General features: G+C 58.3%; 5 protein-coding genes across 5 annotated transcripts in view; 4 read left to right on the top strand and 1 right to left on the bottom strand.

Annotated features, from left to right (window-relative positions):
- VDAG_01160 (glycylpeptide N-tetradecanoyltransferase) overlaps positions 1-1,257 on the top strand; it is a gene marked incomplete at both ends in the record, with an annotated part of 2,187 nt that extends 930 nt beyond the window's left edge. Inside the window, 2 exons of the mRNA XM_009650046.1 lie at positions 214-796; positions 856-1,257. Coding sequence (XP_009648341.1) covers positions 214-796; positions 856-1,257 — 985 coding nt within the window. The remainder of the gene's footprint in view (positions 1-213; positions 797-855) is intronic.
- A 211-nt stretch (positions 1,258-1,468) lies between these two features.
- Positions 1,469-2,652, bottom strand: VDAG_01161 (glycylpeptide N-tetradecanoyltransferase; the record flags this gene model as incomplete). Its single annotated transcript, XM_009650047.1, has 3 exons — positions 1,469-2,359; positions 2,420-2,585; positions 2,642-2,652. The coding sequence occupies 3 exons, from the start codon at positions 2,650-2,652 to the stop codon at positions 1,469-1,471; spliced, it is 1,068 nt and encodes a 355-aa protein (XP_009648342.1).
- An 893-nt stretch (positions 2,653-3,545) lies between these two features.
- On the top strand, positions 3,546-6,281 carry VDAG_01162 (EF hand domain-containing protein; the record flags this gene model as incomplete). Its single annotated transcript, XM_009650048.1, has 1 exon — positions 3,546-6,281. One exon carries the CDS (start codon positions 3,546-3,548, stop codon positions 6,279-6,281), a length of 2,736 nt encoding a protein of 911 aa, XP_009648343.1.
- Positions 6,282-7,899: 1,618 nt separating this feature from the next.
- Positions 7,900-8,798, top strand: VDAG_01163 (uncharacterized protein; the record flags this gene model as incomplete). Its single annotated transcript, XM_009650049.1, has 2 exons — positions 7,900-8,421; positions 8,622-8,798. 2 exons carry the CDS (start codon positions 7,900-7,902, stop codon positions 8,796-8,798), a joined length of 699 nt encoding a protein of 232 aa, XP_009648344.1.
- Positions 8,799-10,356: 1,558 nt separating this feature from the next.
- Positions 10,357-11,101, top strand: part of VDAG_01164 (mannan endo-1,4-beta-mannosidase) — a gene marked incomplete at both ends in the record, with an annotated part of 1,574 nt that continues 829 nt past the window's right edge. Inside the window, 2 exons of the mRNA XM_009650050.1 lie at positions 10,357-10,519; positions 10,574-10,953. Of these exons, the coding sequence (XP_009648345.1) occupies positions 10,357-10,519; positions 10,574-10,953 (543 nt within the window). The remainder of the gene's footprint in view (positions 10,520-10,573; positions 10,954-11,101) is intronic.

Below are 11,101 nucleotides of genomic sequence, written 5' to 3' on the forward strand. Positions count from 1 at the left end.
CACACCGAAGATAAAAAAAAAAAAAAAAAAAAGACTGCTGGAACCGCGCTTTACATAGAAGGGAAGGCGAGGGGGTATATTTCCCGCTTTCAAATAACTCCCACCTCCCATCCTCAAACGAGGTAAAGTTCACACTTGGGGGGCGTTTCTGTCCCCCCCCTAAAAAAAAAACCAAAGAGGCGGACGAAAAAAAAAAAATGCTAACATGCTCAGGGCGTGGATGGCGACCGGCTGGCGCAAGGAGTGGCACGTTGGTGTCCGCGCGTCGCAGTCCCGCAAGCTCGTCGCTTTCATCTCCGCCATCCCCGTCAACCTGCGCGTGCGCAACAACAACATTCTCTGCTCCGAGGTCAACTTTATCTGCGTGCACAAGAAGCTCCGCGGCAAGCGTCTCGCGCCCGTCCTCATCAAGGAGATCACGAGGCGCAGCAACGAGCGCGAGATCTGGCAGGGCCTCTACACGGCCGGCGTCGTGCTGCCGACCCCCGTCAGCACGTGCCGCTACTACCACCGCGCGATCAACTGGCAGAAGCTGTATGAGGTCGGCTTCAGCCCCCTGCCGCCCAACAGCAAGCCGCAGTACCAGGTCCGCAAGTACCAGCTCCCCGACCACACTTCTACCAAGGGCTTGCGGGAGATCCAGGAGAAGGACGTCGACGCCGCGCTTGACCTGTTGAAGCGGTACATGGGACGCTACGACCTGTGGCCCGAGTTTGATCGCGAGGAGTTTGTCCACTGGTTCATCCCCAAGAAGGAAGCGGCCAAGGAGCAGGTCATCTGGACCTACGTCGTCGAGGTACGTCTTTCCACCACTGCATGCTGAGAAAAGAGGCCGCGTGTCTGACCGAGAAACAGGACGAGAACAAGGAGATCACCGACATCTTCTCCTTCTACTGCCTCGAGTCGTCCGTCATCGGCAACACCAAGCACCAGAACGTCCGCGCCGCCTACATGTTCTACTACGCCAGCAAGGTCGGCCTCGCCGAGCCCTTTGACAAGAACGCCCTCAAGGTGCGCCTCAACTCGCTCGCCGCCGACGCTCTCGTCCTCGCCAAGAGGTTCAAGTTTGACGTCTTCAACGCCCTGTCCATCATGGACAACGGTCTCTTCCTCGAGCAGCAAAAGTTTGGCCCCGGCGACGGACAGCTCCACTTCTACCTCTTCAACTACCGCGCCAACCCCATCAAGGGCGGCGTCGACGCCAGGAACCGTCTCGACGAGGATGACCTCAGCGGTATCGGTCTGGCAATGCTGTAGACGGCCGATCATGCTAGAAGAACAAAAAATTGGATTGCAATGCCCTTTTCTTGATGATCATGATGAAGCAGAGGAGGCCAAATCGGCCAGGACATAGCGTGGATGTTATGCTAGTACAAAAGAACACAACAAGCATGTCCAGGAATCGTCCAACAGTCGTCGCCGCTCCATGTCTGTCTTCGTCGTGAAACACTTGCCGTCTGTCCCCTTTTTAAGTTTCGGATGTCTCGTTCAGCCTCTCTCCGACCGCCATCCGCTCCGCCATGAAATCCCGACACCACTCGACCCTCTCCATGACGGGGGCATGACCCATGCCCTCGACGATGAGCGCCACCGACGGCTGCAGCCGCTCCATGAGCAGCTTGCCGAGGCGCAGGTCAATCATGTTGTCTCGATCGCCGTGCACGACGGCGATCCTCTCGCGACCGATAATGTCGCCCAGCGCCTTGAGCTGCTCAGGCGACTTGTCGTGCCAGCCTGCGGCAACGAGCTGCATGAGGAACCCCTTGACGGAGAAGAGCCTCTTGTCGAGCCGCTTCGTGAGCTCCTGCGCCTGGAAGCGCTGGTAGTTGGACACAAAGGGGACGTAGCGATCGCCGCTGGGCGGAGGCCCACAGCGGGGCGTCGTGCCGGGGATGGGGACATCGGCGGCCTCATCCGGGGCGATGAGCCAGTCGTTGGTGAAAAGGCGGTCGGCGGTCTCGCGGATGGCCTGCTCTGCGGACTTGGGAACGAGGAGCGTGAGGCGCTCACGCAGGGTGGATATGATGGTCTTGTTGGTTTCCATGGTGGCAGCCGTGCAGAAGAGGGTCCAGGAAGCGATGCGTTCCGGGATGAGGACGGCGAGCTCCTGCGAGATCATGCCGCCAAGAGAGATGGCCGTGATGTGGAGGGAGCGCGGGGCCGTCCAGCCAAGGTGGTCGACGACCTCGAGAACGTCGCGGGCCATCTGCGACGTGGTGTAGCGCTGCAGGGGGCTGTCCGAGAGGCCGATGCCGCGATTGTCGATGAGGAGCACGGAGTTCTCAGTGCCGTGGTCGTGGCCAAAATATTTGGTTTGGCGCTGCCAGGATGTCGCGAGACCAGCGAGGCCCATGATGAGCTGGGAGGGTTAGCAAGGGCAAAGAGGTGAGACGAGGTGATAGGGGCTCGGGCGACGCACAATGATCTTGCGGGGCCCATCACCGTGAACCTCCCATGAGATGTTGACCGGGCCGCCGCGGTCTTTGGCGCAGGGGAGGAGGCCCTTCTTGTGAGGCTCAAGATTCCAGACGGCCCCAGGATAGGCGGGGTGATTGATCGTCTCCTCAGCAGAGGGGAAGGGGTTTCTGGACATTGTCAGTATCATGAAGCGCGGATATCGATGTTCTCCTGTATATCTCACGGTTCTGCCATGATTACCCGGTTCTTGCTTTCGTATGTAGACTCTGATATTGCGCAATTGTCTTGTGAACCTGTGGCGGTTTAACTATGGTGACAGGCAAAGATGCACGTGCGATAATGACAGGATAAGAGCGTCAGACAGAACCAGATAAGGCGATGATGAATAGATTGGGTTTCAATTTCTATCGCAAGATCTCTGTCGCAAAATTTGTTTGTCCTGTTAGGTGTTGGTTGGGCTCGTGCCGTTCATGTATCTGTTCAGAGAGGCAGCAGCCGTGATAGACAGCAACTGTGAGTGAAGTTGGAGGGTACGGCAGCAGCGGGATGGTGTTCACAGTGTTTTCCCCCTTTAGGCAGTGCCTCGGCTCGCTATTTCGACAGGTGCCACCAGTCACTCCATGAGGTGCGTAGGAGATCCTGCCCAGCAACTGCATGTAGCTTGACACATCTGCATATCAAGATAAACCACATCGGATTAAAAAAAGTGAAATTGACCTAGGCAGTCAAATTGTATCTTCAAGTTAAGATCTTGCATGTGACGGGTGGCAGGCCACAAGTACCTCGTAGGTACCTATTCTCTGGGGTTGTGCCGAGTGACATCATGTTGAGTGGTGAGGGAAGCAAGAGCCCCAAGTACAGTGCCAAGGGTCGCGTTCACCGCCTGCCGTTCGGGGGAGCTCTTGGCTCCGTGCTGGCAGGAGTCACAGCGCAGTTCCTATGCGTCGAGCTTGCCTCTTGAATATTCCCATTCAGACCATCCATCGCATCACAGGATCGAACCTGATCATTGACGACAACGCACCCTCGACAACCACCCACAACCCCAGGGCATTCCCTGCTACAACGACACCACATCACGAGACTGCTCTGTCGAACATGTCCTCCCGTAGATCCTAACGAGCAACATGTGGCATTTCGCGCCATCCTCCGACAGTCTTACGCGGCCGCGAATCGCCGTCGCCGTCGTTTCCGCCATCGCGGCCGCGTCTGTAGGCTACTACGCATGGCAGTCTCAAGGCGACTATGACAATGTTCTGATCGGCCAAGGGCTCCATCGAAGTAATGCCGTCCGACGCTCACGACGCTCCCGCAGGGCCTCCGCCTCCTCCTACGCCTCTCACACCGATGAGAATAATGCCCTTGAATCCGCCCAGGCTGCCAACGACGGGGAGACACTTGTCGAGGAGTGGTGGAACGACCCACTCGTCATGCAGCCGCCGGCTCGCGCTGGTCATAACATTGTCAGCCTTCTCTTCCGCGTCTCCGAAGACAATGCCCGTCGCAACGCCTGTGTGCATCGTGGCTGCGCCTGTAATTCGTGCGGCATGGTGCCCATCAGAGGCGTGAGGTATCGGTGCGCGAACTGCGCCGATTTCGACCTCTGCGAGACGTGTGAATCCCAAGGCGTCCATATCAGGACTCACATATTCTACAAGATCAGGATCCCTGCCCCTCCCTTCGGTCCCCGTCAGATGCAGCCCGTCTGGTACGCCGGTGACCCAGACACCTGTATCAAGAACCTGCCGCGGGGCCTCATCAATAAGCTCAGCAAGGAGACCGGCTTTGAGCGACCCGAGATCGAGGCTTTCTGGGAGCAGTTCACCTTCATGGCCAACACGGAATGGAGGGAGGATCCTGATGGTCTGCAACTCGCCATGGATAAAAAGACGTTCGAACGATGCCTGGTGCCCTCGGGTGGATCGCGACACGCCACGCCCAATCTCATACATGACCGCATGTTCTCTTTCTACGACACGAACAACGACGACCTCATTGGCTTTGCTGAGTTCCTGCAAGGGCTAGCGTACCGAAAACGCCGCGACAAGCTGCGCAGGATATTCCAGGGCTACGACATTGACGGTGATGGATTTGTCAACCGCCGTGATTTTCTACGCATGTTCCGCGCATACTACGTGCTGTACAAGCAGATGCATCGCGACATCCTCGACGGACTCGATGACCAGCTCATGGGCAGTCAGGAAGCTCAGCAACTCGTCACCAGTCGGCAGCCCCTGAGCAGTCTTTTTGGTCGTGAAGCACGTGTCCCCCGCGACAATCGTGATCTGACCGGCGAAGGCAAAGTCTTCCACCCCAACGGGGACGTGGAATTGGAAGAAGGAGAGTCCAAAGTCATCAATGCGGATCGAGGCGACACCTCAGCGAGGGAAGACGTCCTGACGCGCTTGTTCGCTGCCACTGGCAACATGAATGTTGGCCACACATCGTGGCCTACGCAGATGGGCTCGCCCGACAGTCAGCCATACTGGGATGCTCTTCTCGATCCACCACGTACCCTCGATGAGCTTCCCGCCCTCTTGATAGGTTCTCGACGCCATGAGGATGAGGAGGATCTGGATGATGCCGAACTGACTAGTCCCGAGGAAGAGAGTGCTCCCGCCAATCGTTTGGACGAGGAGACCCGTGCCCAAGCAGGAGACGGCTTGCGGGTCGTCAACGGAGATGACTCCTCACCATCGAGAGTTGACCCAAGCCAGTACACGAGCACAATGCCGACCGAGAGCCAATTACGAGCCCGCTTCATGTCTGAACGGAGACGACTGGGTTCTGGCGATAGGAACCGTCGTGCGGAGACACGAAAGCTGCTCCACGAGCGGTGGAAGAGACGCAACTTCTATCTTGACGAAGAGGAGGGTGGCGCGGCGCCCGAAGGCTGGAACGAGGACGAAGACTTGCTTGCTAATCTCAACGGTGTGCCTGGCAGCTCCAAGGCGGCCCAGAGCTCAGGGGCGGCACCCCGGTCTAGATCGTCGTCCAAAGTGCGCTTCGCGGACGATGGGGCAGAGCACGAAACCCAGTCCCATTGGTCACAGTCAGCGCACAGCTTTGGAATCCCGGACGAGGAGCGGGATGCGGGCAAGGAGATCCTCTACCAGGTGACGCAGCAGGCTTTTAATGAGTTGCTGGACGCCATTTTCAAGAAAAAGGAAGAGCTCGCCTTTGAGGCTGCCGAAACACGAGCGTCCAGGAACAAATACCGGTCACTGTTTGAGGACATTGACGTCGAAGATCTTGATGACGCCGAGGAGCTTGATGACACCTCTGCCGAAGGCAGCCCCGTCATCCGGAAGAGACAACCTGAAGGCCGGTCTCTGGACGAGTTGCTCCACGTCAGCGGCTACACGGTCGACACAGATCTGGTGCCCGAAACGACGCCGAACACTGCATCTGCAGCGGACCCTGAAGCCAGGCCTGAGCCTGTCAGCGAGGAACCAGCAGCAGGGTCCGTTGATGAGGCGAAGGACGCGGAAGATGAGCCTGTTGAAGGACCCCGGGAGCCCCACCAAGACCCAACCATGCCCCAGTTCCGGCCGAACAGTGATGTCAAGCCCCACGATGACAAGGCCCAGACGGACGTTGCGACAGCGGCCAGCACGCCTGGCAAAGAAGTCGAATCGACACTGAAGACAGTCAAGGGGTCTTCTGAAGAGGCGGACGAGGAAGTTTCTCACGCTAAGCTGATCAATTACAAGCGACTCGACATGGCAGAAAAGGAGGCCGAGGAGCGTGGCGGCTGGGGCAAGCTGAGCTTCGAGGAGTTTGAGGACATTTACAAGACCCACGAGATTGCCGGTAACCGGCTGGACTACCTGGGCAGCTGGGTTGATTTCTGCATTCCTTAGGGAAATCGTATGCACGAGTGTCGCCACAAGCGAGGCCGCGCTGGGCGCGCCAGCATCGAGAGCGAGGCCATTCGACAACACAGCCTGTTGACGAGTCTCACGAACATGCCCTTCTCCTTCTTGGCCTGGTACCAATGACAGCAGAGGCGTAGCAGTGAGCACGATTGACGTTGAAGCCCAGCAACACCCGCGTCCAACACGGCACGGGAGAGCAGAGAGACTGCCGCCTGCAGAGAGGAAACAAGAGGAAATTACACGGGTTCTGCTGCCTCGAAGCGACAGGCTCAAAGCCCATTGTCGAGAATGGCGAGATGGGTGACGGTTTCAGAGTGGATCAGGCAAAGGGCTGGCAAAAGAAGGAAAAAGGAAAGAGTGTCAAAGCTCGCGGGCCGGCGTGAGCAAGAGGCCAAATCACACATCAATAGCGCGTGCCACAGGCGGATCATCTGTTCCGCTCGGGGACGAGAGGGGTTCATTCAAGACGTGGGTAAACAGTGGAGGACAACATGGCGGAGCAGCGTGTCTCTGAAACGCCCATGCCGTTGGTGTACATGTATCATTTTTGTAGGATTGCAGTCTTCGGGTAGAGAAACAGCGACGAGTATCTTCATTGTCGAGGTGCAAGCTCGTTTACGATGCTAGGATCGACTAGAATGGGGGCTTTTTTATCTCGTTCACCAGTCGATGCATCTTTCGACGGCAGCAATAGTTGGCGGAGGTCCCAGTCGATGCATCTTTCGACGGCAGCAATAGTTGGCGGGACCTCCGCATGATGAAAAAAGGACATACTGGTCCTCAAAACAACGGGCATGTCGTGTGCAAGGTGGTCTCGCCACTCTCGTACTACCACTGGAACTTGGCCGCAGCAGAACGAATAGGACCAGGCGGTGGACTGATGAAGTCTGACAGCGCAACCCCCCACTCATTATTACCAGACAAATGCCAACTAAAGGGGAACGCTGTGGAGACCCCCCTCAGCGGCCCTCCCCCAATCGGAACAAAGTCTACGACATTAGCGGGCTCACCAGAGGCGGGGGTCTCGAGACGGTTGCCAAAGACGTGAGGACCCGAGCGCTGTGCACCTGGAGCTGCTCGCCCTAGGGGAGCTTGGGGAGGTGCCCAGGGGAGTTGTCCCCTGATCGAGGTGCCTACAGGGTCAGGGTCGGCTCTTGGCAGAAGGGCGAGGAACGAGGTGACGCTCGGTGTGGGTGCAGGGACTTTTCAGGGTCTTATCCGCGCCCCACCAGGCTTCGACGGAATCGACTTTCGAGACTTTCCCATCCTGCTGATGCGTGTTCCAGTCGGTTTCCTTCTGTGTTTCGCCACCAACACCAACACCAATACCAACACAGACCCATGGAGATGAGGAGGTTGAGTTTTCCCCATCCGACAACCTGCTGCGCAACACAGCATCACCATCACGATATAGCCTGCACGACTCGCCCTTTTTCTTCCGCACATTGGCCAAAACAACACTTTCCCCATATTCAACCCCGCGTCATCCCAAGCCTCTACTTACCTTGAGTACCTACCTCACCGTGCCTCAACCGTAGCGAAGGTACCAAAGGTACACCTACCTACCAACCTTGCTGAGGGTGCCTGATCGACAACAACTTGAATGACTCTGCCAGTCGCCCACCGCCAAAGCTGCCACTCCCAAGCAGCCACCATTTCTCCCCCAAACCGCTCACCGCGGCCTCCACGGAGCCATGACGGCGGCGTAGGCACAAGCCACCGCTTCTGGCTCGCCGACCTCAAGGCCAACGAGGCCGCCCTCGCCCTCGACGCCCCGCGCGCCGGCGTCTTCTACTCGCCCTCCCCCTCGAGCACCTCGTCCGCCGACCGCCCGCGCGCCCGCGCCCGCGCCCTCGCGAGCCCCAGCGCCGACCTGCACTACCGCGCCGCCGAGCTCGCCAGCATCACCGAGCGCTTCCGCGAGCCCGCCGCCGCGCCGACCGCCGCGCGCCGCAGCCCCACGCCCGCCGACCTCGTCGCCATGTCGCGCCTGTCGAGGGACATTGTCAACAGCCTCGCCGAGGTCGCGAGGCATCACCGTCGGCAGGAGGGGCGGGGGTCGACGATTACGGCGCCGTCGAGGAGTGACCTTGAGAAGCTGGGGGGGGTGAGCGGCTTTCGGAAGGTGCGTTCTTCTCTGTTTTCCTCTTCTCACTTATCCCTCTCTTTCTCTTTTCCTTTTTTTTCTCTTGCTATTCTCTTTCTCTTTTTATGTTTTTTCTCTTATTGTTCTCTCTATCCTTTCTTTTCCTGTTCTCTCTCTTTGCTCCCTCCTTTCTCCTACCTATTTCCAAACCCCTCATGCGGACAGCTAACCCCCTACAGAGAAAGGCGGATTCCGCCTTGTGCCAACAGTGCGGCACCGCCGTCTCGCCGCAGTGGAGGCGTGGCCCCGACGGCGCGGACACGCTCTGCAACGTCTGCGGGCTGCTGTACGCGAGGCGGATGAGGCGGCAGAAGCTCGCTTGGCGACGTGGCCCTTCGCCGGATCTCGTGCGTTGAGGAGGCGTTGAGAGAGGCGTGGTGGTGACGAGACTGGTACACGAAGTTTTTTCTTCTTCTTCTTCTTCTCTCTTGCCTGTTGAGGCGAGGCCTTCTCCGTCTTTCTTCTCTGGTTTCTGTTTTCATGCTTCTTCCTGGACGGCAAGCAGTGTACGACTGGCGGCGTCCGCTGTGTTTCTTCGGCGTTTTCGGACTGATGGGAGATACCCCGGGTCACTGGACCCATGCTGCTTGTACAGGATTATATGAGGTTTGTACGTAGCTGTTCATCTACTCTTTTTGAATTTACTGTGCTTGAGGATCTGCTCGGGCCTTGCTCGCTTGAATGTGATGTCCGCAAGTACGGAAGCTATTCTGGTGGGAGAATGAATGATTGCATGTACATCAACACGGTTCCCAAGAGAGCAGCTCGCTGTGGCCATGGCAAAAACTCTGCGAGGTTCGTTTATCCAAAGCCACAACTCACACACAGGCTAAAGGTGTACGCGATTGGTTAAAAGGCCGCAGGACACCTGTATCCAATCAATAGCCAAAAGTGTCGCCAAGCACCAGCACCAGCTCTGACCCTACGGTCACCTTCAACATGCGTTTTCGAGACAGACACGGGCTGATCAGCCTGTCCCCTTGGACTGCAGACCTGTGGTCAAACGCTACATAGATCTGCCCACACGGCGATGGTGGCGGCTTCGATACCAGACCCTATCCAGCCCGGCAGCAACCTCCACACCATCGCTCTGCATGATGTGCGCGGCAACGGCAGCCGAACATGCCCTGGAAACCATTCTCAAGAGTCGGCACCTCGTTCAATCAAGAGGCAGCACTTTATTTGTTTCTGCTCCCACGAAGATTAACCGTCTCCTGGACCCATCGGGGGCCTGAAAGGGGTGCCGCGGGGCAAGACGCTCCGTCCTGCTCGGAAGGGCCCCGCAACGGGAATCGCGACCGAGACGGGATATCGCGACCAAGGCAGATGGGAAGATCTCTTGGCTTACTTGCTCTTTACTGCTCGACGAGAAGATGGGTTGAAGAAAGAAGACGCGAGAAGACGCAAGCTCGTGGACCTGCTTGAGCAGAATCGTCGAGAGAGCAGGCCATGAGCAAACATGGCCGGCTCTCAACATCAGCGTCATCAAGCCCGAAACCCAGAACGTCCCAGGATGCAGCCCGGCGCTCGGTACCAATCTTCGACGGAAAAGTCCACGATGGTGCCAAGGATTTCCAGAGACGACAAGCTTTAGTTTTCCGACGCCAATGCAGCTACCCCGGTTCTTGGCCCCTTCCCCGGACTCGCCTGAGCCTCACGCTGCGGGTAGAACGGCCCAGGCCAGCTGATAGTGCTCTCCTCTCGTGAATAACAAACGTAGGCGATCAGGATCGTTCGGGATTATATGCTCCTGGGGGTCATGGAGCGACTGGGTCCGGCGTGGCGTGGCTATACGGCATCTTCATCTCTCAGAAGCTCACGAGGATCGCGTATAAAGTACGACTTGAGTCGTTGTGTCGATATGACCCCGTCGTTGCTCTTCACCATCGATAGCTTCTCCTTCTGCCAGTCATCATGAAGTCCTTCGTAGCCGGAGCCCTCGCTCTCGCGGGTGCCGCGTCCGCCCAGCAGAGCGCCTGGGGCCAGTGTGGTGGCCAGGGATGGACCGGCCAGACGACCTGCGTTGCGGGCTCGACTTGTGTGGTGCAGAACCCCTGGTACTCGCAGTGCCTGCCGGGTGAGTAACGCTTGACTTGATTATGGGACGTCACTTGTACTGACCAGATACCAGGCACCGCCGCTCCTCCTCCGGCCAACCCGACGACGACGTCGACTCGGGCCGCGACGACGTCGACTCGGGCCGCGACGACGTCGACGCGGGCCACGACAACTCTCGTCACATCGACGACGCGCGCCGCGCCTCCCCCGGCCACGACGACGGCGGCGGCGCCCCCCACCACCGGCGGCGCCTACGTCAAGACCAACGGCCTGCTCTTCAACATTGACAGCGTGTCCAAGTACTTCCCCGGCACCAACTGCTACTGGTGCTCGGTGGGCGGGCTCTCCAACGCCGACACGGACCTTGTGTTCAACAACCTCAAGGCGAACGGGCTCAAGATCCTCCGCGTCTGGGGCTTCAACGACGTCAACTCGATCCCGGGCTCCAACACGGTCTGGTTCCAGAACCACGCGGCCTCGGGCTCGACGATCAACACGGATGCCCAACGGTCTGCAGCGGCTCGACTACGTCGTCCAGGCGGCCGAGCGCACGGGCGTCAAGCTCATCATCCACTTTGTCAACAACTGGGGACGACTACCG

Source organism: Verticillium dahliae, genomic scaffold, assembly GCF_000150675.1.
Source record: "Verticillium dahliae VdLs.17 supercont1.2 genomic scaffold, whole genome shotgun sequence".
In the NCBI taxonomy this organism is placed as follows: Eukaryota; Fungi; Ascomycota; class Sordariomycetes; order Glomerellales; family Plectosphaerellaceae; genus Verticillium; species Verticillium dahliae.